The 25,983-nt window shown below is 38.6% G+C and overlaps 1 protein-coding gene across 1 annotated transcript; it reads right to left on the reverse strand.

Moving 5' to 3' along the window:
* Positions 1–909: 909 nt before the first annotated feature.
* Positions 910–25,486, reverse strand: ppp1r13l (protein phosphatase 1, regulatory subunit 13 like). The gene is made up of 13 exons (XM_088079221.1): positions 25,296–25,486; positions 13,906–13,968; positions 13,667–13,788; positions 11,547–12,141; positions 11,254–11,346; positions 11,030–11,118; positions 9,175–9,547; positions 8,630–9,075; positions 8,204–8,341; positions 6,713–6,846; positions 5,820–5,986; positions 4,154–4,347; positions 910–3,473 (listed from the first exon to the last, which is right to left on the reverse strand). Exons 2-13 carry the CDS (start codon positions 13,940–13,942, stop codon positions 3,438–3,440), a joined length of 2,424 nt encoding a protein of 807 aa, XP_087935347.1. The 5' UTR covers positions 13,943–13,968; positions 25,296–25,486; the 3' UTR covers positions 910–3,437.
* Positions 25,487–25,983: the final 497 nt, after the last annotated feature.

Consider the following 25,983-nt stretch of genomic DNA (forward strand, 5'->3'; position numbering starts at 1 on the left):
GATGTTAACAGAGGAAAGTCAGAAAACAGTGAGCATAATTTGGAGAACAGAAATATTTTAACCTTTTTAATAATCTTGAGAGCTATGTGAACCAATGATTTAAATGACCGTGACTAATCTTTTCCATCAAAAACAAAGACTTACTTTACAGAAAATTGGGAAAGCCTATGATGAAGAAGTAGGAAATTCCCTCTTTACAAATAATTATATTTAATGTGATGAAATGAGTCTTCTTATTAATTTCTCCCTAGAAATAACAGCGGCATGAGTCAAATGATCTCCCCTCCTTGGTCTAGTTATTGAAGAAATGTAATGTTTTATGAATAAAGATGAGACCCGGGCATTTTGCAGTGTATGTTCCTTTCCTCAGCGTGGCCATCCAGCCGAGGCCAAGAGGAGATCTGTTTCAGCAGAACATTATGTATGCTGCCACGGGCCAGCGGACAGTTCACTTCACTTAAATCATCTAAATTATTCACCAGAAAATCTGAAAGACTGCATTAGCTCACCACAGGTACACGCCACAGAGAGTGTCTGAGTAAATTGTGAATGTCATCCTCATCACCATCATATGTATAATCTACATTAAAAAGAAAAAAGAAAAACATTAAACAGCAGTCATCTTCAAACAATGTTGACACTAATCTTCCTCTGGGATTATGATGAAGCACACCAGCGTTGGTGTTTTCTTAATACCAGTGGTTAGAGATAGACCGCAGATCAAAAGGCTTGAGTCAGACTTAATTAAAAAAATATTAATCATGTGTATAGTTTCTCTTGTAATTATCCCTATGCATAATAGTGCAGCTAATTGAATCATTAAGAATCATAGCAGTCGCTTGGGTTTTCTGTGGTGTAAAAGGAGAGGGAGAAAGAACATGAGAATAAATATAACTTCAAAGAAGAAGAAACAATGTATTAACAGGGTTTAATATAGTGCACAACACGGAGGAATGATGCTGCACAAAACAGCCTGAATAAATCATGTCTCACTTTATATATCTACATTATTATATTTGCTGCTGGTGTTGCCAAAAGTAAATATTATGCTTCTGCTGAATTTATATCTGATTGTACAGTGCCATCTGCTGGTCAGTAAGAGACAGTTTCTTGAGCATTTCTTGTTTTGAACACACTGCTGTGAGAAAGGATTCCAATAGAAGTCAAAACCCTGTGACTCGTGTACGTATTTATTGAATATGAACATTTGATCACCGTGCGCCCCTTGAAAGCATGGGTGGATTATTAAACAGGTCTCCAGGCACAGACCAGTGTCAAGGGCCCCATTGACCTTCACTTGCAAAATATCACTCAAATTCAACATGTGCCAACCAGAAGAAACTCAAATTGACCACAAACAAACAGCAAAACACTACAAAGAGACACTAAAAGACAACAAATAGATGCAAAACAGCTGCAAAGAGACCAAAAAAAAAAAGTTTTTAACAGAGATAGCGCTATAAGGCCACTATGAAGTCCCTCTATATGCCGCCTGTGCATTTTCAACCCAGTCTCACTCTGAAGTCGTCACATGGTGACGGTCGGGCAGTGACCTCCCATATCAACCTATGACGTTCTAGTTCAGAGTGAGAATGTGCTGGCATTTTAACACAGAACCAAACAACGGCGCCATCTCATCTATTGTGTGGTTACAAACAGCCCAGAAGCAAAAGAGGCGTGACGGACATGACATGTAACACAACAATGTCGGCCTCTTGCATGACTAATAACATATACTTCTGCAGAGTTTCTAATCAGTAACTGGCAACAAAAATAATTTATCATCTCTGTTACATGGCAGTTGATCTCGTCCTCTGCCTGGAGTATAAGGAAATCCTGGACCTAATTGTATTTCCAATTTCAATATTTCCAATTTTCATTTTTGGCCGCAGCTCTTCTTTTAGTTAGCTGATAAATGCTTCTAGCCGCTTTTTAAATCTCCCAGCAGTGGGTCATACACATAACACGTCGTCAAAACATCACACCCATCCTGCCACCTGTCCCTTTTACACAGACATCCATTTGGTGCAGTTACTAACTCCGCTGCTAGAGTGAGGCGGAATAACAGTGCAACATTACCACCGTAACAGGCAGTGCAAAGGGTGCTAAAGGGACTCAAAATTACTAATAATAGGGACAAAACAGCGAAAAAGAGACACAAAATGTCTACAAAAAGACTCAAATTGACCACAAATAGACATAAAACTGAGACAATGGGTGTATAAGGGACTACAAATATGGGCAAAACATGACAAAAAATAAATAACAAGAAAAAAAAAAACAGCACAATGGGAGACCACACAGAGATGCATAATGAACACAAAGATCTGCAAAGCAACAACAAATACAGGCTATACAGCTGTAAAATCTGTATGTCTTGCTAGAATGTTGAAGAGGCGGTTTGCATGTCTGTGCCCAGTGGCCCATTGTCTCATAACCCACCCGTACATGAGAGGAAGAGGAGTTACAGGTTAGGTGCACAGCAGTAAGTGTTACACTGAAAACTGATATTTAAAAAAACTACACCAAACAAACAAATGCGTCACCAAACATTCATTCTACCACTTCGAATACACAAACATCCACTAAAACACTACTTTCATTTTCATTTAAAAATGCTCTTTTCCAAAGAGATGAATTTATACAGGCAGCATGAAAGACCTAAACCTCAAGCAGCCAGATGCAGTTACATTTTTGAAATAGAGTGGTCAGGAGTTGACATGGAGCTTTTATTATTTTATGATGTTGCTAAAAATATACTCTGTGTAAATATCACTGATTTTGCAAATAGTGATATACACACACAGTATATTTTTAGCAACATCATAAAAGAATAAAAGCTCCATGTCAACTCCTGACCACTCTATTTCACTTTTCTGTGCTTCTTTGATGTAGCAGCAGACAACTCTGCGCCAGTAATGAGGAGGTTAGCCCTTTTCCAAATTGAGCAATCATGGGTTTGTTGACAGCATACAGCTACATTTACCTCACTGATGAGTGGACTGAACAGCCACTGTTTGCATTCTGATTAGTAACCAGCAAGTGAGTCAGAAATGTCAATGTCTGACTGGAACACAGCTGAGCAAAAACAGAAGGAAACATAGCCCTTTTGTAACCTTTGGATAGACAGGCATAGGCTTGAGAAAGAAGTTTAGCACAGCACAGAGTTGTAGCTTTACTAGAAAAAATATCCTGCAGCAGAGCCAGTATAAATGATGTCTTACAGAGAGATTTATCCTTGTCAGCGAGGCCAAAATGAATACTGAGACTTCTCCTTCAACTCTCCTTGACTGACAGATCAAAACCATTTCTCAAGCTCTGCAGCAATACAGCCTTCTCATAATCACACAGTCCTGTCAAACAACAAGTGTGCAGCTGTAAAGCACGGGATTCTGAGACAGTCCTTTGCACCAGTTCAGCCAGCATCAGGAGACCAGTTAGCAGAGAGACTTTGGTCGAACCTTTGGGAAAAGCTGGAAGAAACAAAACATTAACAGTCATGTTTTTTTTAATTATTATTTGCATTTTGATAAAAAAAATACAGTTCAACAAAGATATGGTCAAAAGGGTTTTCTTCATGAAAACAACAGGCAGATTTTAGAGATCAATTAGACTAAAACAAAAACTCCCAAACCAACCCCACAGATATGACGGATTGTCTTTACTGAACAATGAAAACAATACTTTGTTTTTTGTTGTTGTTTGACTGCATTGCTACTTAAATGCCAGATTATCTCCCTACAAAGGTGCTGAATTTTTTTTTTCATTCTGCATATATTATTGTTTCTATACACCCCTATTCTATGGTTCGATAAAAGCAGGTTCTAATATCCTCTTTTTTAAATGTTATTCAATTTTTTATTACTTTATAAATACATGTATTACATATTTATTTTATATCATTTTTTAAATTATTTTATTTATTTATTTATTAACTTATTCATATATACGTATATATTTCATATTACATGATTAATATATATTAATTAGTATATATATATTTTATTTACTTATTTAAATATATTTTCCGGTTCAACAAGAAAAAAACACATCAGAAAGAGGAGTATAGATGTAATGCTGGTTTAAATCTGTTTTAGTCATACCAAGACTATATTATATAGTTCAACATTTTGTCTATAAATTGGTATCTTACCCCAAAGTAGTTGTGTGGAACAAAGCCCTCCCTGCCACAGAGCGAGGCCCACCACCAATCCGACCCTTCAGGTTTCTGCAGGATGGTGACCATGTCTCCCTCTTTGAAGCTCAGCTCATCAGGTGCCTGAGCCGGGTAGCTCCACAGAGCGTACAGCACCCCGCTGTTCTCCACACCCATGGCCTCCTCCATGCCTGGTATCAAAAAGAAAACAGGATTAAAGAAATTTATATGAGGTTGAGTAGAGGAGTATAATTCAATATGATCACCCTTAATAGCAACCATGTCCTAAAAACAACAGATGGAATAGTGACCACATTAAAACACTTTAGGTTGATAAAGCATACAGTTGCACATATATTCACTTGCTACAGTTAGATAGCAAGTTTATGATCTGTATTGCATTTATTTTCTTTCTTAATTTACATTAGTATCTATTTATTTGTTTGTTTTTGGTTTGTTTGTTTTTTGTAGGTGCTGTTGTTGCTGTTTTTGCTTTTTTTGTTAATTTTGTTCTTTTTTTAATTATTTGTGTTTCTTGCTAGTTCGCTTGCTGGCATTTTGAAAGAGCCTTTTGGTTTGCATACGGCGCAAACTATTGTTGTACTGTCTGATTTTCTATTGTACTTGTAAATAACAATAATAAAATAAAAAGAAAACAGGATAAATATGCATATACAAGAAACATTAAAGGTTATACTGTCAACTTTTTATTAAATATTAAGGAATTCATTGCTTTATTTGAAACTCCTTTCTGTATTTTTCCTTAAAGAAATACTTAGAAATACTGTTGGTTATTATGTGCATTGAATATGTTTGTGACTTGTGTGTGTGTGTCTTTTTCTCCCAGGTGGAGCTGTTTGGCTAGGGGGCATGTTCAATCTTCACATAGTGTTTTCTGCTTTGCTACGGTTTCCAGTTTGAGTGATCTGTTTCCTCAAAACGGTGTGACATGGTGAGCAGCGGGCTTCTAGGTATGTTTTCCCCTATTTGTTGGGTTTGCAAGAGGTGTACCCAATTAGTAATAGCATCTGGTAAATCTTTACTTATTGTTCATAGATTTTTTGGTTTTTATTCCACACTTGCTTTGGCAATGTAGTTGTATATTTTAACATGCCAACAAAGCCCCTTTGAACTGACCTGAATAAAATCCAAAGTATTAAAAGGCAAAGCACCTGTGCAACACAACAGGTTGTTCAACGCTCCACTGTCTCTGTTCAAATAAATGTTTTGATATGTTTTGTAATCAGTTTCAAAGGCTTTTCCATCCTGCCAAAAATACAGATTTGATATGAAATGGTCATACATTAGGATACCAAATATTATCACAAAAATCCTATATTATTCAGAGCTTTCCATCACAATGTGTGCTGTTGATGAGTCCTTGAGTAAGACACCAGAACCCTCTCTGTTACCTTTAGGTTACTTTGAATGAGAATATTTGTCAAGAGTCATGAACGTAATCTTGAGTTCTATGATGGGTGTTTTAGTATCAGCTACATTACATGCCTGTGTGTGAATGACTGAGCTCAAACTCACATTTAACAGTTAAAAGAGCAAAGGTCAGAGCACCAATAAGTGGAGCAATGTTTGACTCTTAGCATTTAATAGCATAGTGTCATAGGGTGTGTGTGTACTGATGCATGTGTGGGTGTCACTGCCTCACCCCTAAGGAAGCTCTCACACTCCTCAAACCCAACAGCAAAAGGATCACACTTTTGAGAGGCAATGGCGCCATCGCTCTCTGTCATGGCCATCACAGCAGCTCCATTCCTCACCAAAAACTCACACAGAGGACGGTCGTTACAAGAGGCCGCACAATGCAGTGGGGTCCTGTGGGCCAAAGAACTGCCAGTTAATATATGGAGAGTAGACGCTGCTGTTCTGAATATATCGCATGTGTAGATATAAACGGCTCATGCTAAGGTAACAAAAACACAACAATTCTTATTTCAAGGTGATTATAGACTATAAAAACATAGTTATGAATGTTATACAATTTCGTCCATTAGTTGTCCCTAAATCTTTCATACTGGACCTTTAAGTACAGCACTTGGGTAAATGTACTTACCGTAAAACTTCAAATATAAGCCTAGTCCCAATTAGATGGCCATTCCCTTTTACTAGCCGGGTGTGGCTACACATTTGCACAAATAAATGTCTGTCTCAGTTAGAAGCCCAGTCGGGTTACCATGCGGTACATTTTTATAGAAGTACTTTTAATGTATAAAAAGATTGTTGGCTACCTGCTGGAGTTAATGTTAGTATGTACGTATAAACTTATGTTAATATGGACTTATTACTTACAGCATTAGCTTGGTAAGATTCTCCACAATTCAGTCATTCATTTCATTTTACTGAAACCATGAGCACCAAAGTGTGTTTTGTGTGAAAGGAAATAAAAGCCTGTCCTATATAGTGCCTGTCCCAAATATAAGTCTATTGAGTTTAATGATTTAAGGAAATGATAGCCTGCACCATTAATTGAAGATTTACGGTAGTTAAATTCCACCACTGAAGAGAGGATATATAGATTGAACAGAATAAACAGATATTTACCAGCCGTGGCTGTCTGGTGCGCTGACATTGGCTCCAATCCGAACCAGGAAGTCCACCACGTTGTAATGGCCCCCACAGATGGCATTGTGAAGGGCGGTGATGCCTTCATCGTTGGGTTGACTCGGGTCGTTCATCTGTTGAAGACATTTTACACAGAATAGATTCATAAGCTAAACTGTAATACATCATGTTACAAATATATTCTTAAACTTTTAGAAATCAGTAAAGTTTTATGTTAAATGAAGAAGTTTTTCTGCAACTGGCTTTATCCACTTTATCTTCCTTACAAAACTACTGTCAGGATCACCTTAACTGACTCTTTAACCCACTACTAAAATAGAAGTACTGCATGAGCAACTTCTAGACAAATATATATCTGTGTGAAGAAGAAGCAGCAGTGGTGTGTTGAATAAAGGAATGCAGACTCAGCAAAACCTCCCTCAGAGAATTAAAGTAAAATATCACATATATTTCCAGTGCTTCTTAAAGTCTAAATCCAGAACTTGAGCACCAATTTTACTGTCTGAGTTCACAGGTCAGACGGCTTTTATGAGTTTTTACCTTATACAATATTTTATGGAGGCTGCTGATGTAAGCTAAAAAGAATTCACCCTCACAGTGAACAATGTAACTAAAATGACAAATGCAAAGTGCACCATTGCCTATATTTTAACTCTCTGAAACCTGAAACAACATCATTTTTATTGTGCTATGTTCAGTCGCCTTTCAAAAGCTTTTTGACCCTTTGAAACCTGAGGAATGCATGATTTCTTTCCAAAACATGAGGAAAAAAGGAAATGAACTTTGCAAGAAATGCAACACAAATTGAAAAAAATTAGTTAACTGTGACAATCCAAAGAAAATGTCCAGAAAACTTCATTTATAGTTACAATAATTTAATATTTAAATTATGTAATAAAAACATAATAGATATATAAAATAAATACATTTCTAAAAAATATATAATTTCAGTATTTTCTTTAGGCATTTTTCTTGATTGTTGTTTTTGTTTTAAAAACTTTTTTTGCTTATTTTCTGGCAGTTTTCTTGTAACCTTTTTACTAACCTTTTTTTTTGCTAATTTTTGGGCCATGTTGTAAGGTTGATGTTGCCTTATCCACATGTTTTTGACAGAATCAAACCAATTTGTGCAGGTTTTAAAGGGATCATTAACAAATCTTTAATCTCAGCAGATTTTGTTTTCTATAACTAGGGTTGGTAGCCTTCACCTTTGGGGTTGCAAATTTCATTGAATTAATTTCACCCTTGTCTAATTTTTTAAAAATGATTTTGCTTCCCTTTTTTAAAAAAAATTCTGTATATCATAAAAAATCATTTAGAATTATTGGTGCAATGGGTTGAGTATTTTTGATTAAATCAATATTACAGGGAGTGGTAGCAGCAGACTTGTAGTAGTTGTAGCTGCATCAGAGTAGTAGTAGTCATTGCGGCGACAATATAACAATAGGATATGTTAGTATACACACGCACCTCCTGCACGGCCTTCTGAACTACCGCCAGTTCTCCCACCAATGATCCGTCCAGCAGTAAGACAAGCGGGCTGAGTCGAGCTCGCCTCCCAGAGCTCTTATGCTCCCGCTTAGAGCGCCGCAGGATGGAATGGTAGTTCTGAGGGGACAAACGGGATGCCATCTTATACTGTGTGATGTAAAACACTTAACTGCAGAAAGTGTCATCGACTACAGGCATTTAAAACAACATTTTAAATTAGCTGTGACAATGAAAATTGCTGCCAGATAATGTACAGAGTTGATGTGCCTTTACAGTATGTTGAATGCATAAAAATTAGTGGCCGTGAAACATGTTTTAAATCAATTTAGAGGCATTATCTGTAAAATCTGACACATTTCTTGACCAGATTTTTACATTATCAGTCGCTCTGAGTCAATTTCTTACTTTGAGGTCTTGATGCACCGAGGTGTCAGGTAGACGGGCAGGAGGTGTAGCGAAGTCCTCTCCGTCTGAGGAGCTGCTGGTCTCGCTACCTTGCTCCCCCTTTTGCCGAGATTCTTTCCTGCGAAACAGCTTGTCGATGAGATTTTTGTACTGGTTTGGCTGGTAGTGGGAGGCACTCTTCAGGGGCTGTGAAGGGTCCTGGGAGCCCCGTCTCTTCAGGGCTCGGGGGATTTCTGCCCGGATGCGGAGCAGCTCCTCCATGTCAGGAATCACCTGGCTCTCAGGGGCCACCACTGGCTGCAGTCTGGTGGGGCTGAGGGGCCGGGGAACTTGGGGTGCACCCTCACTTCGATCCTCTGGCGTGTTTGGGTTCTCCGAAATCACAGGCCTGTGATGAACAAAGTCCAGCCGCTCCAACTCTGCATCTATATCCCCTGAGTTCAGCGCTGCAAAGATGGATACCAAACCACACATAGTGAACTGAATAGAGACCCCATTACATAGTGAGCATCAGAGTGTGTGGGCAGTTGTTAAATGTGTTATACCATCAATGTATACAGCTGGCTGTCTGAGCTCAGGTGGGTGTTGCAGCGGCTGAGGTACAGGTTGGTGGAAGAATTCCCTTGGGATGGGTGCAGGTGGTTGGTAAGGGGCCATATCACCTTCTTCTCCCCGCACTCTGGGGTGGTGGGCTGCCATCGCTCCCCAGTGGGGGTTTTGGAGACGCATGATGACAGAGAGAGGGATTGGCTTGCGCTGACGAGACTGAGTAGAAGTTGGAGGAATGGAAATACGGGAGATGATGGGCTGAGGGTGGTAAGGGGAGTGGACTGGAGATGAAACATCTGGAGGTACTGTTATCCGCGGGCTGCGGGGGAGAGAGCCATGGGAATAGATAAGGGGCTGAATGCGAGGATCCTGGAAAGGAAAAAAAAGAGGGATACATTTGAATCTAATTCCAACTTACGATTTGCTTAAAAGTGATAGTGTTGAAATGTCGATAAAACACAATTGCAAGATGACTGCATTTCCACTGAGTGATGTTATGTGAATTCTCCTCTTGCAATAACATTCCAAGAAGCATGGCGAAGGCTGTTGAAAACATTAGCAGGTTTATTTCTATTGCAGCCATCGCACTAGCCGTCAGTATTTCCAACTGAAGGTGACGTAGGCGTGTTATATGAGCGATAATGGAAAAGCAAGCCCCTTATACGTGGGAGTGGCCATATATGAGGGATTTTTGGGAGGTGATAGACAACAATTTCACAGAGGAACTGTGGATTCAAAACTTTCAGATGATCTGCTCAACTTTTGAAGAGTAATGTGATGCAATAACACCTCTTGTAACTCCTGCTGCATCATGCCGGAGGGAGCCGGTTCCTACCAACACCAACACTTAGCCATAGCATCATGTGACCTAAAAAAGTGTTTCCATTGAAGTTTTGTGAATTATGGCTTTTTTTAACCACCTGAAGTCTGCATAAGGAGGCCAGTCATGGGAAACTAAGTGAACTATGAGTTGTTTCAACCTATATTGTCAACATGTTTCTTTTCCTAACTCTAACATATGTAGTTTTACTCACTTAAACTATTCTATGTATCTAATCTAATCTCTAATCTTTACTTGCCTAAACCTAAACCTAACCACCTTCACATTACTTGCCTACCCATAACCTTTTACTTAACTAACTATACCGTGAACAACACGCAAATTTAGAATTCCATTGTTATTTCAATGGTCTAGAAAAGATGTATCAATATCCATAAACATGAACTACTTCCTCTCAAAGCCAGCAAAGAAACTTATGATATCATACTGTATACTGATTTTGTTGACCCACAGAATATTTGTTTTCTTTTTTTCATACCAAAATGAGCTTATTCTATTGTACTGTTTTCATTTCTTAAACATAAAACAAAACATTCTCTTGGGTGTCCATGGAAATTTGAGTTTTAGCACTCCAGGTTTTGAACTGGGAAGAGATTATCTCATTTCTACCCATATTTTTAGACTGTCTTAGACCATAGGAATAACAGCCAGTAATAAAGCACTGACTGTGTATTGCACCTATTTTTGTTTGTTTTGTGTGTCATAGAGGTGAAAAATGGACTAATGCATCTTGAAAAACAAAAAACTATGAGTAGGTTTTTGAGTTTGAGAGGCTTGCTAAACTCCTGCCCCTGCACTCCCTCCTCATCCTCTTCATCCTGTTCTTATGATTGAAAAACAATGCCACGTGACTTGCGCCTAGTAATGCCCATTTATTGGATATCTATGGCTCCAAAAGAACTTAAAGGAATGGCTTAACATGGATTGAAGAAAAAAGTTTTGAGCTACAACATAAGCCATACAAACAAATTTCTCCCAGTACGATTTAAAAGCCTCTCTGTGAACACCACCTTTTTGGGGCTTGGGGCCGGAGGAGGGCTGTCGAGGTTGGATTCCCTCCAGTTGCTGTTTGGCACAGTCTGCCGCAGCCACTCTGTCTCTGAAACAGGAAAGTGTTAAGTTAGAAAACAAAGACCACATACGATGCAGGCAGAGCACCATTGTTCCTATGGTCTTGTATTTCACATCTTCACATAAACCATGAAATCTAAGAAAGTAGCAGTAATTAACCAACTGTCATAAGTGTGGTGAGGTTTCTTCTCGTAGGACACATCCAGATCTGTCTCATTCCACTTGCCAGGGCTCTTCTGCCTCTGCACCACCTCATCTGGGAGAGAAAGGTTAAGAGAGATATGTAAAGAAGATAAGAGTAAAAGAACACAGCAAACAGGGTGAAAGAAGAAGGAACTGAGAACGGTTCTTTACAGATCAGCAATGGGATTGTAGTTTATTTCATGATAAATATCTTCCTGCTTGGTTTAGTTGGCACAGAACTTCTGTCTAACTGACTGAACTACAGCCACATACCAGGTTGCCTGAAACCACCAAAGTTTCGAGGAAGTGTGTTGGACGTGGGCTGATTGAAAGACAAAGGAGACCGGCTTCTCCCTGAGCGAGGCGACCTGCGGCCCATTGAGCTGCTGTCATGAGGGCTCAGCAGGTTGGAGGAGGGGTGCATTGAGGGGGACCGAGGCAGCTGGTCAAAAGGAGCAGCGGTGGGGCTTGGAGAAGGGGATCTATCCATGTAACTGACTGAGCCTCGTGGGCTCCTGTTGTAACGAGAGGGAGAGGGAGAATGTCGCCTTTGGGTGCGAGGTGACTGTCTGGGGCTCTGCTGGCCTGTGCTTGAGTAGTTGTTGTATCCGGTTTGAGGGTTCGGAGAGCGTGCTCTTCTCTGGATCTTTGGGGATGAGAGTGGGCTCGTGGTATAAACAGAAGGGGAGGATGGTGCGGTTTTATTGCTGTAGAGGACAGAGTCCTGCAAACGGTAGGTTGTTGGGCTCGGGGTGTAAGGCATCGGGCTGGAGCTGCCATTACTGCTGCTACTGAAATCTCCTGAAGCGATGGAAGTGCTGGACAGCACCGTAGACAGAGGTTTCTCTCTGGAGATTGGAGAGCTGGTCTGAAAGAAAAATGCATCTGTAAGAAATAAGTATTATGAGGAATAACTAAAATAATGTGCTAAGTAGCAAAGTGTGCACATTTGTTCTCTTTTTTTGTTGGCATCCGAACAACTGCTGCACCTAAGGGTCTTTGACAGTCTGCCAATACATAAAACTCATAAAATATGTTGTTATTGGATATAAAAACATAATTATTGCTTTATTTTGGGTATTTTAATAAGGGGTGTAAAGGTCAAGTGTGTAGGATTTAGGGGAATATATTGGCAGAAATATAAAATAAATAAATATGCATTCTTTAAGTATTCTGAAAATAAGTGTTGCTGTGTAGACCACGAAGTCAGCAATGTTGCACAGCTATGTTTCTACAGCAGCCCTGAATGGACAAACAAAACACCGGCTCTAGATAGAAACGTTCTCCTTTTTGTGTCAGCCAACATAGTTAACAGCGTTACTGGAAAAACGGTTTTATTTTTACCAGTTTAACCCTTTGACACCTGGAGTGACATCACTTTCCTTGTGCTGCTTTCAGACGTCTTTCACAAGTATTTAAACCTTTGAACCCTGAACAAAGAGCGATTTCTTTCAAAACATGAGGGGAAAAGGCAATAAGCACTTTGGTAATGACTGTGTGACTAAAAGCTATGGAAAGGAACTACATTTAAACTACATTTAAAATTAACATACTTACATATTTCAAATTATGTTGCAATATTATTCGAATTTTTTTAAGCACATTCTTTTTACTTTTTAAACAATGTATTTATTTATTACAGAATTCAGGACATTTTCTTGTACTGTTTGCTAATTTCTTGCTAATTTTGGGGCCATTTCTTATTTCTTTGCTCATTGCCTTCTTCCCACATTTTTGAGAGAAACCAAGCCAGTTTGCTTTGACTTCCAAAATTTAAATCACCAGATCCATTTGTTTTGGAGTGGGGGAGACTTCTGTAGATAATTCAACACTCAGTAAAAATCTCCTGAGCATCTGGATCTTAAGTTATCAGTGAAAATAGGAAAGCATACTTTAGCAAGTGCTGGACTAGCAGCCCATCCCCAACAAGTCAGACACAGTGTCAGAAAAATGTGTAACCTGAAACTGCTTTCTTCTGTGTTTTTACTGGTTTTTATCACTTGGTCTGTTTGTTTTAAAGAGGAAGAGACCTTTGCAGATAATTTGGCTTCCGATAAAAACATCCTGTACACTGAAGGAATCCTACCAAGCAGAAGGTTCAGCTGGTTGTAATCTGCAATCATCATCACTAGATGCTACTACATCTTGCACATTGATCCTTTAACTTTTACTATCCAGTACAGCTACCATTTAGCTTACAATATGGACAGGAGAACCCCAGGGACATGTTTTAGTGTTTCAGAAAGACTGATGAAAGAAGCCTGCTAATGGAAAACCCAGATGCCAGAGGCTAGCTATGAGAGGGACATTCTCACACAGAAAGTAACTGTTCCAAGATTTGCAAATAACAGCTAAAAGGAGGAAATCAGCACTGGAGGTGCGTGTATGTGTACCTCAACCCCAGAGTTTCTGTTGGTATTGCTGGAGGAGGCCTCCTTCAGCAAGGAGTTGAACTCTCTGGATAACTCATCTGCTGTAGCCAGCGATGCATTCAGGTCGTCGTTCATCGTCTGGACTGAATACAAACCACATAAGCAACACAGACGATCAGCATAGGATATTACTCCCATGTGCACACATACATGCTGAGCCAGACGGAGGGTCAGATAATGACAAATCAAGGGAAACTCACACAGCATGCTGCTGCCAAAGCTTGCCTGGGAACTCATGGCTGTGAGGTAGCAGCGCCCGCCCCCTGAAAAAGGAAACACAGCTGTTAGGAGAATAATCTCACATAACTTCAACTGATGTTTTCACAATCTCATGAGACTGATTCACATCCAGCACTTTAGGTTTTATAGGACTCAGCATGCCCCGGTCAACGATTAAATGCAACAAAGATTCGTACAAATAGGCTACGCTCTCTGCCCTTCCTCTCATTCCATTCGACTGAGCCTTCGACTCTTAATTTGATGCAACAATGTTAGACAAACTGAACTGAATACTAAGGAGTGTTTCACCCTACCAGTTCTCTCCTGCTACAGGCTGCCAGCTCTCACCCCTCAAGGCGCTCTGACACCAACTTTTTGTGAACACATAACCTGACATGTGTCATGTCTCAACAAGTCACACCATTCTTATACTTTGGTAACTGCAACAGCACTTACACGCATGCTTGAAGGGATTAATGTTACGGCTCACACCACTAAATGACATCACAACTCTTTCAGGCCCATTTTGGGAAAAGTGGTTGCAGTGTCTGTTCTGCTCACTCAACCACATGGTTTAACATCATATGTTGAACATATAGCCACATTCAAGACAGACAGACAGACAGACAGGTGATGTACACAGCTGATCAAGATAAAGTGGATGACAAATTATACTGATGAGACAGACAGCTGTATGTCAACATGTCAATTCATCCAAACCAGGTGCTACTCAAATAATGTGTCAATGCCAAAGCATCACTACATGCCTTAAGATAGATCCATGGAAAATAATTATTTATCCTGGGTTTATTTGTTACTTATTAATATTCTCTAAATGTGACACCATCAGCAGTCAGATCATTAGAAAATAAAAACTTTGGGCAAATAAAAAGTTATTCAATGTGTGTGCAGTAAGTATGACAGAAGAGAGTAAAAATAAAATGAAAGGACATAAAAAGACCATCAAATAAATAGCAATATACTGAATTTATTTTTTTTTTAGTTTTTATTCCTTAAAATGGACATATAAAATAAATAAATAAATAAATAGACTTCTCCATGGAAACTTCTTCATTAACTTTCATAAAATATTTAAATATCCATGCCCCTCTTTTAAGCACTTTAACCCTTTAACACCTAGATCAACATAAGTTTGCTTGTGCAGGATTCAGATATTTATATTTATATTATATTTATATTTATATTTTTTAAATATATTTTATATTTTATATTTGTATCTTCTATTTTATCTGTTTTCTTTTTTCTATATTTATGTTGCACCAACCCACCAGAACAAATTCCTCGTATTGTGTTAACTATACCTGGCAATAAATCTTTTTCTGATTCTGATTCTGATTCTGATTCTGAGATGCCTTTCACAAGCATTCAAACCTCTGAAACCTGAGAAAATTGATGTGATTTCTTTAAACAAAAAACAGGAAAAATCATACTGAGCAACTTGACAAGACATATCTTGCAAAATTAAAATAAATAAACAATAGTAAAAGGTGAAAAGGAAAACATCTGAAAATTAGCTGGGGTTAAATTGTATCAAAAAATTGGGGATATATATCCAGAAAAATATATTGATGATTCTCTTTATTATTTAAAATTATTTAACAGAAAAATGAAAACACATTTTTAAATTTGATATTATTATTACTACTTTTTTAAAATTATACCATGAATACATCACAGGTCATTCAAAGCCAGCTGGGGTGGGGAGGGTTAGGAAACAGTGCAGTTTCTTTCTGGAGTTTCAATATCTGCGAAATTTGTAAAACATATGGGCACATATGGATGAAATGTGGGTATGTATATATGATTTACTGTTATATCCTGCACAAAAAACAAATAAAAATTTGATCACCAAAAAAGAAAAAAAAACTTATATAATTTTTTAAAAACTTTGTGGAGGTCATTTTATTGTTGTTGTTGTTTTTCAGGTAATTTTCTTAAATTTTCGTAAATTTCTTGCTTTTTTGGGACATTTCTTGTTAAGTTGCTTGTTGCCTTCTTCCCATGTTTTAAAAAGAATTCTAGCCAATTTGCTCCAGTATCAAAGGATAAAAGCCATATTGTGGAGAGCCTTTCGTGACATTTTAAAGGGGAACAGTAAGTCACAATTTGGTCTTCATGTTCATCTGAATATACCTAATATTTCATCTAAATTAGAGAATAAATACCTGCATGCTGGGGTGACTATCTAAAAACTACAGTCAAATGGCATGTTTGCCCTAGTTTGCTGAGTCATGACATACCTGTCTCCCATTGACACTCCTGCCCTAGTTTACCTAATAATGGCTGCACAGTCTCACAGACAGACAGAAAGTGAGGTCACTGTCTCAGCACAGGAGAAACAAGGAATCTACTGTTGCTGATGATTCAACCGCTAGGCCTGCTGTGTGACCACTCAACATTTCTGTAAGCTATTTTAGTATGTTTCCTTCTCCAAAAACAGACCAAGGCTACTCTTACATTGTTGATTTGTTGTACTTATTGTCAGTGTCATAGTTCCCGAGATCAGTCTTGGTCTTGAAAATGGTTTCAAGATCGCTTTTTCAAGTTCTGCATGTCAGACAAAAATGCTGGAAATTTTTCTTAGGATTTTCTCTTAGGATTGTTTCCTATGGTTGCTTTTTTTGGAAATGTGGATCTCTCAGAATAATTTGAGGAGTGCCTGTGGTTTGCATGTAACACATTTTATCATGAGTGTGTCATGTAGAATGGGAATCAAAACTGGTCGGGTCTTGGTCATAACTTGGTTTCTGTTAAGGTGGTCTTATCACAACACTGCTCACAGACATTACTCTGTAAGAAATTGTTGTAATTTATAGTTTTCTTGTGCTCACTAACCCCTAACATTCCTTGTGCTCTTCACGTAGTCATAACTTTCATCTATTGGAGGTTTTATCTCATACACCTCTACTTCAAGCTTCTTTAGTTGTGTCTTTTTTATATATGTAGAAATATAAAACAAGATATAGTACACAGAATTGTAGTTGTTTTAAAAAGTTATTCTTTCCTTTTCAATGGTATTTCCTCCAGCTTCGAGTTTTTGTAGGTAGGCTAAATACATCCCAGATTATATCTTTCATAACACAGACAATGAACAGGGATGAAATATCTGCTGATGACATCAATGAAAAGATGAGAAAAAAGCTGTAGGGTTGCTTTTAGGTATGTCTGCAGGTCCTAAATTTAATGAATATAAGCCTTTAATTTAATTCATTAAATTGTCTTCAAAGTGTCACAGACATTTTATATAATTTAATTTATCCATCTTTTAATAATTTATTCATGGGGTGTCAGGTGGCCCAGTGGATAAAGCAGGCACCCCATATATAAAGGCAGTGTCCTTGCCACAGCGGCGGTGGGTTTGAATCCGGTTTGCAGCCCTTTGCTGCATGTCATCCCCTCTTGCTCCCCCTTTCACGCTAGAAGTCTCCTGTCCTATCTAAAAAAGGCAAAAATGCCAAAAAAAAAATCTTTAAAAAAAACAATATTTTTTTTTCATCGAACTGAGTCAAGCTCTTCTGCATAAAAGTCCACATTTCTAATGTTACAAATATTTAAACCTACCACTGAACCTAGTAATTGCACTGATTTTTTGGCAAAATACAGATTAAATTCAATTGCAATATTTACCTTTTTACCAACCCGTTATGCTGAAAACAAAAAAAGATGATTTGTCTACAAATCAGTCTTAAATGTGGCTTAAAAAAGCCACATCTAAAAAAAAAAAACAAAACTCTTAAAAAACATTAAATTTAAGTATCTGATCCCTGCATATTCCCTGTTGAAGCTTCTTATATAACTTGGGCATAAAGAGACAGCCTCCCCCTGTCCCCCTGACATTTTCTTTTTGTTTCCACCCCAGTTTGTTACTAGGTCTGATACAATAGGTGCACATAAACATCCTGCATCTTTAAAACTACACCCAGCTCAAACAACATTCACTAACACACATCATTCTCTCAGCCCCCAGCCGCAGCTGAACATTATCCAGGGCCAGAGGAAAACATGTTATTCGAGGTCATCAAACTGAAGTGTACAGCACAGCCAGATAATAGTTCTGTTCTTCACACTGTGTGCTGAGCTGCACAGTAGCGGGAAACTGGCGTGTCTCAGGCGGGCCTGGTGACAAACTCACATTCCTCACCACTCCCAGTGAGGCACTCACCTCACACACGCACGCACGCATGCACGCACGCACGCACGCATGCACACACACACACACACACACACACACACACACACACACACACACACACACACACACACACACACACACACACACACACACACAGTCTGGGACACTTATCTCTGCCAATAGCAGCTCACACAAAAAAAGATTACACTCTTAGCGACACACTCTCGGTTGATCACTCTCTCTCCCCTTCCAGAGCACTGACTCACCTACTCCACCCCTCACCGGTTTTCTCTTCACTGTGACAACTTTTACCGTTTATGTTACTGTGTTATTGCTGGTACACTTTAAGAACACCATCAAAACTATATTTTATTTAATTAGTGCATGTTTTCAACTTGTTTATGAAGTGTACTTTTTGCTTTACTTCTTTAAGCCCTGTTCCACTGTTAATGTGTCTTAAGCAAAAAGCTCTAAGTACCAGAAGAATATGTACTTAATAAGAGATCAGAGGTAACAGAGTCTTATTGTCCACTTACAATGCATTTTAAAAGTTAATTCACATGATAATAGACTGAACTTCCCTTTTGACTTTATACTTCTTGTTCCATGTTCTGTTGTCATTTAGATTGTGGATTTGCTTTTTGTTATTTGATGGTTTCGAGGTAATAGATTCCTTTCACATTTAGTGCACGCTTTGATATTACACACACTCGTATTGCTCTGCACACAAAATGCGCTTTCAAAATCAAGCTTTAAAAATATTATACATTAATATTATTTTCTACTTTCATTGAGTTAATTTTTCAACAACATCGATCCTAATCATAAATATCAAATATTCATACATTTTCAGAATTTTAAAGTTAACCTTTAAATGTCAGGTTTTTGTCATGATGCCACTATGTTGTTAGATGGAAAAAACTAAACAAAAACGAATTATTGTCGATATACTACTGGCAAAGTAGATGATCACAGACTGGGATATGTCAGTGATTTACAGTAACATTGATTGTGACAGTGCACCTAGTGGAAATAGCATGTATTTTCTCCATATGACAAATATAGTAAAAAATAAAAAAAGACATCATCAGGTGAAAAGTAGTAAAAATGACGAATTCCAAGGCAAAAGCCCATCATGAATGTATAATTTTGTTTACACTGTGTATAACCTTATTGTAGGAGCTGAGCTGGAAATTCCCCTATGAAAGGAAAAAAATACACAATCTTGCCTAAATTTATGCCACGTGCATGAAGCCACAGCCAATCACAGCCAAAATTATTTTAAAAATTTGTATTGAAAAGCAAGTAAAATGCACCAAACAGCCTCCAAGGGTTAATAATCCTTTTTTTCATCTTGAAAGTTGTGTTTGTAATTTCCATCCCGTCTTTCTTTGCTTTTCTTATCGGCATTTTATTATTACTGTGCAAACAAACTGCAGAAAGGTAAACTTTGCAGCCTCAGCTTGACTTTGTGAAATTAAGGTTTCAAGAAGATAAGGAAAGTAAATGTTTTTTAGGAACATGCAACATGGCAGTTTTCACAATGAGTATCACGATGAGCAACTACTATATCTTTGAAGGTATAGTTCAGATTTTTTGAAGTGGGGTTTTATGAGGTACTTATTCATCATCAGTGTATTATAGTTGATGTCTGTCTGTGCACCCCCAGTTTGGAGAAGCAGACTCGAGTCCATCAGGGACGCTAAGCGGTGTACCGCTGTGGAGGAGTCGGCAACAAAACATAATTAAGACATCTAGAAAAAAATCCCCAAAAAGTATATGCTATATTTAGAGTATGTTTACTGTTTAACCTCCATGTCAGACAGGGATTTTCAACTGAAAAATGAAGCTGTTATATTGCTTTCTTCAAAACCAAACTCTATAGAGTAAAACAGTCATTTAAAATTGATGAACACACAAGCTGCTGGTCCACCACTCCCTGAACTGTTTTTGTTTGTTTGTTTGTATAATTGTGTGACTTTGGTGTTTCAAATGGTAAGTTCAGATTTACCAAAGTCACACAGAAACACAAACTAACTTATTCATTAAAAGCAGCAGTAGACCAGAAGCTCCTGGGGTCAGCGAGCCAAAATAACTGTTTATACCAATGCAGTCTTGTGGCTTTGACAAAAGCATCAATGGGGAACTTAAGATTTAAGTGGCTTTCTTATTGGAACAGGTGATCCAACCGATGGTTAAAGCAATGAAAATACCCTCAGTATAGCGTTTTTTAAGTGAATAAAATATGTTTGTCGTTTACTTCGTCCACATCAGTACATGGCTTAACGTCCATGTTGCACTCCAGCTTGCTCCTCCAAACTGGGGGCCATTTGACTGACATCCACTGTATGTAGTAAACTGACCATGGGTAAGTAGCCCATACAACCCAGTCTCAAAAAATCCAAACTATCCCTTGAAGTACCCACACAGTAGAAAGCAAGTGTTTGTCTTGAAACACAGAGACATAAATCATCTGAAACTTTAAAGTGGACTGACAGCTTGTGGCCACTGCAGCGGTGCTGTCCTCTATTCCAGGCTCGCTGATCTGCGGCTGCTCTTTGGTTACTTTCTCAAGAGAAGTTTCTTGGAAAACCCCACATGCACTTTCTGTCCAGTTCCTTTCCAATGCTGTGATTATAACGTCAGCTGGTCCTACCATTTTAACAGGCAACAATTAGCTCATTCGAGTGGTAAAGCCAAGATGGAAGCCACGAGATGAAACCGCTAAGGAGCATTTAAAGCCACCTCTGCATAAGATTTAACCCTTTGAAACCTGGGCAAATTGGCTTGATTTCTTTGAAAAACATGGGAAAAGGCAATGAGCAATTTAAGAAAAAATTTGCAAGAAATTTGCAAAAAGTACAAAAAATTACCAGAAAATTATCAAAAAACCCTAAACAAACAAACAAACTAGGAATATACAAATTAAAAATGAAAGAACATGGAAATGGTTTGGAAAACATTTTTTTAAATTATAACAATTTTCTAAAATAATTTCAAATACACAGTTAAGATCATTTTCAATATGATTTAGCTTTAGAAATGTTTCCCTGGCTTTTTTTAAAAAGGGTTTGAATACTTGTGAAAGACGTCTGAATGCAAAAAAAAAAGTGACGTTGATCCAGGTTTCAAAGGGTTTAAAAATTGGGAATTCACAAAACTTTATTAAATGACACTCATAAAAGCGGAGAGATCTTGTGGGAAGCAGCAGGGATATTTAAGGATTAGAGACGATAATCATTCGCTTTGCAGAATGCCAGGGTGTGCCTGAACAAGAGCAGTCCCTCCCTCACCAGCAGTTCCAGATTACACATCTAACCGATTCGCTAGTTTCTGCTGAATTCCATGAGACATCAATTCATTTCCTCCCCCTCCTGTTGGTTCCTCCTTCATATCCTTCCTTCAAAACTTTCAGGCTTTGTCCACTCCTGGTAGGGAATTTGGGCGAGACTGAATGATGGAAAAAAATATCCTCTGACACAACTTCCTTTGGTGGCTTGCTTTTCACCTTCTTTGGAAACATGAAGCTTAAATCTGTGTGTCATCATGCAGACAACACAAACTAAATTATGTCCCGCAGAACAATATAACCTTTTAGATTCCTGTAAAAAAACAAGCTTTCTAAATTGCTCAGCTTGATATACAGAACATCGTTAGTCTGAAATCCTTTGAGGGTAGCGTCATGCCAAGGGCCAAATGTCAAAGATAAAATCCAAATTAATGTTTACATTGGCTCACCATTATCTTATATCATGGATACCATTTTCAATGAGCTGTTAGCATTTATGGATTTTGACAGGAGATTAAGGCTAATTGTGCAAATACAAACAGGAGGCATTGTGTAATTATTGTGTAAAACAGACTTGACCTGTTGACCTAAATCTCACTTCCTGGACCAATGTCTTCCCTGCTGGCTTCTTGACCTCTCCTGACACATTTTTTCCACATTTTTTAAATTCAATCTGGACTTTATGCAGTTTTTAATTGTGTACAAATAACTAAACAACTAAGCTAAACTAAACCAAAATTTAAATGAAATAAACATTGGGTTCTAAATTTCATGGTGAGATAAACGCACCATAAACAGCCTACATATCAATCATATCTTTTAATTACAGACTCCAACAACTGTAAGCTTCTCAGATACAAAAACTCCACCCAAAGAATGTGCTTTTATAATGTATACAGCCACACCTCTGACCTAGTTAGTCAATGAAATGCTTTCCACTTTATACAAAGAAACAAATGAGCATGCACGTGCACACGCACACTTAGTACATCCTATTCATAACAGCAACTGTCATTGCCTATTAAAACAAATTGCAGCTCTATTGATCTTCACAGGCTGAGGACAACAGACAGTCTCTGCAGACACTGAGGGTGAGCAAACTTTGTAAGGAGCAAAGGACATTTCTGAGATGATAAAGACTAATCCCTGAACAATATAATCGCCTTCATTCTTCTTTTGCTTCCTGATGTTGTAGGCTCTGCTTCTGGTATAATTGCTTCTAGCACTTGCCAAACTATCCTGGACACTTCTAGAGAAAAACTGTTAGCAACAGCATGTGATGTGACTCAGGAATCTCTCAGTGCGACGCAACATAACAGACATTTCTAGGAAGTTACAGCCTACAGCGTGTCATGCTGAGGTGCAACAGATGAAAAGGAGTGACAAATGAATGTGTTTATTTGTTTGCATGTGTGAGCATGCACAGATTTAATCGCTTTAGAGAAAGTTGAGGTTATATTGACTGTTTTAAGCAACCGGTTACAGCAAACGTATTGCACAATGCCGCTCAGCTGGTTTTTGACTAAGACCCAGAGCGTCAAATGTTGGAAACACGCCATTTAAATCCTGCTCGGACAGGAAGGTTTGGTTTACTCACAGATTACCAGTCCTGCCAATACGTGAAGCAAATACTTACATATTTGAACTTAGAACTTTCAGTCACAAGATTCAGTTGTAAGGAACTCTTAATGTGATGACAGATTTCATGTTTGCTCATCATAGCAAAACTTCAAATCACCAATATTCATATTTATCTACTGCACATTAGGGTCTGGGCTACTACACAATATCATGGATGGATTACTAAATGGGCCAATCAGGCAAAGGCCCAGAAGCCCAAAGTATTAGATGAGCCCCTATCCTTCAACTGTAAAATGTCAAATCAACACGTACTGACCCAAACATGTGACTAAAAATGATCACAAATAGACACAAAACTACAAAAAATATACAAATTTATCTCGAACAAACACAAAACAACCGCCAAGAGACATAAACCCACAAAAAGTTGAATAATGACTACAACAAGACAAAAAAAAAAAAACACAAAAAAAACACAACAAAGTCTTTAGTCCCTTTTTCACAGCCTGCTCTAGGTGGGGATATCATGACGTTATGCTCTGAGCCGCAACAGGAGACAGTAACAGCACTGAAAAAATGCCTGTATAAATAGGACAGCCAGCTGGACGGGACCATGGGCAGGCCAGGTTTGAAGTTTTGGCGACGTGTTATGTGTGCTACCCACTGCCAGTGGTGTGTCGAGACATTTTTTACTAGGGTGGCCCAAGTGGGGCTCTGACGTATGCAGGGGTGGCATCAAGTGAAGTCAAGTGAAGTATCAGCCGCCAGATAACATAGTCGGTAAATGATTAGCCACATTTACATTGCCTGCTCTAGGTTTGGAATAACCTGCCTTTATGCTGCCTTCCTGTTCTGTATAGGGAGCTCCTTGACCTCCGAGCAGAGGACGAGATCAGCTGCCATTAAACAGAGAAGGCAGGTATTGCTATTCTCATGGTTATACCAATGTTATTTTTCATAAAGCACTGCAGACATGTATGTTATATGTCACTCCAAAGGCTGATGTTGTTGTGTTAAACATCACACTTGTCATGCCTCTTTTGGTTCTGCAATGCCAGCATGCTGTCTAAAATCTCACAATGGAGCGGAATGATGTCGCTGTTTTTCAGTTCTGTGTAAAATGCAAAGGTGGCATAAAGAAGGGATTTGGAACCACTTACACAGCAAAGGTTCTTGCATGAAATGTTAGACTTTTGTTGCGGTTTGGCCATCCTTTCACATGACAACAGAACTTTGGGGGCTTGAACATACAAACTTTTGAAACCAGGTTCCAGAGTGTAATCTTTTGAAAACACCTCCCCTTTTGTTGCCATGTAAACTGGCAATGTTCGGATCCTGTGAGAACGGTGATGTCACAGCTGCACTTCACGCATGCGCATTACTATTTAGACAAATAGCCATGCGCAAGTAGGAGGAATACAATAACAACACTGTCGGACTACGGAGCTGTGTTTGTGCTACATTGTTGGTTCTTGTGCATGCGTTCGCTATTGTCTTCTTGTTTTTAAATTCTCACTGCTCTGTAGAAGAACATCTTTATGTGCAGGTGCCTGGTGTTGTTCTATGGTTTATCATTTCAAAGTTACATCACCCTCTACTGGCATAGCATACTAAAGTGTTTTCAATGTTATTATTTGACCACAGATATTTTTTTTAAATGCAAAGGAGTGCATTTAGTTGGGCTGTTCTCGTCTGAATGTGGCCTTAGTAACTGCCCATAGCTCACTGTTGTTGTGAAAAGACTTGTGTATTGCTCATATGTAGAAGAGGTGATGGGGCCCCTTGCATATCAGTGCCCAGGGGACTGTTGTCTCGTAATGTGCCCATGAATATGGAGAATCCGACAATAATATAGCATAAAAGATCACAAAATATAATTCTATCAGATAAGATCACTGTTAAATCATTATAAATGAACGTATAAAACCCCATGAGTTCCTGTACATGGTGTCTGTCAGTTTAAAGTTACTGGTGAAGGGTGCTATACTGACTGCGCACCAGTCTGTCAGTGTCCAGCAGCTGGCTGAAGCTCTGGAGTTTCCTCTGTGGGTGCAGACTGAGAGGCATGCCAGGCAGAAATGGTAACATCTGATTTTCATTAGTTTGAGAACAAGCTCCTCCTCGCGTTCAAAGACCCCTCACAATGATCGAGTAAACTATGGAAAGAGCCACTCAAAGGGAAAGAAATTTTCACAAACTTACTGATCTAGAACTAGTATACAAGAGCAAACTCGTTTTGTCCCAACCAACTCCGACGCAGTCTTATAATGCAACATTTTTCTTCATACCACGAAGCATTTATCACGCAGGAAGGCGCGTACGAAGACTGAAAAGAAAAACTTCCTTACCTCAAAAACTGAGAGCCTTTTTGTATTTTTGTCCCAAACTTGAGATGAAAGCCGACTCCCGTTAAAAGTTTCTCGTCTAACTGATTGTGAAGTAGCGCTGCTCAGATTGTGTCTCTCTCTTGTGGTGGTTGCTCCAGACATTTGGTCATAGCTCCGCAGTGTGTGTGTGTGTGTGTGTGTATGTGTGCAGCTACTAAGCTATTGAGTTATTTTGGCTCAGAGTCCACCCCCTCTGGCTCTTTGCGCTGCTGTAACCCGAGCCAGGTGTTTCTGCCACAGCTGGCTCAGGTGAGACATACCACCGCGACAGAGCTGATACTGTTAATTGACGTGTTCTGTAAAGAACAGATAGCCTATATAGTTTAGTGCAGGCACACTGACAGCTTAACGACACCGCGGTTAGGACATATTAGTGATGGAATGTAAAGTACAAGTACATTAACATTAACCTGGGAAGAGGAAGACAAGCAACTGAACAAAAAATGGCCCCAAAATGAGCAAAAAAGATATAAGCAAATGACCTGAAAATAAGCAAATGAAAAAGAAAAGTAAAAAAAAAAAAAGTAAAAATAAAATGATCTCAAGAAGTGCAGAAAAAATAAGTAGGCCTATATAATAAATAAATGAATAGTTTTCTGAACATTTTCTTCTCATTTTCTTATCATGTCCAACAACCCCTCCAACCCCT

The sequence above is a fragment of the Plectropomus leopardus genome, chromosome 6 (assembly GCF_026936395.1).
Source record: "Plectropomus leopardus strain MGB_pleo_1.0 chromosome 6, ASM2693639v1, whole genome shotgun sequence".
Classification (NCBI taxonomy): domain Eukaryota; kingdom Metazoa; phylum Chordata; class Actinopteri; order Perciformes; family Serranidae; genus Plectropomus; species Plectropomus leopardus.

What these genes read in the sequence shown, in the direction of transcription:
- ppp1r13l (XM_088079221.1), bottom strand. Translation starts at nt 13,942, where the DNA reads ATGAGTTCCCAGGCAAGCTTTGGCAGCAGCATGCTGT. An exon ending in ACAGAAACTCTGGGGTTGAG is followed by an intron (nt 12,142 to 13,666) that starts GTACACATACAC and finishes TTTTTCTTTCAG; the next exon opens with ACCAGCTCTCCAATCTCCAG. An exon ending in TGGTGGTTTCAGGCAACCTG is followed by an intron (nt 11,347 to 11,546) that starts GTATGTGGCTGT and finishes TTTCTCTCCCAG; the next exon opens with ATGAGGTGGTGCAGAGGCAG.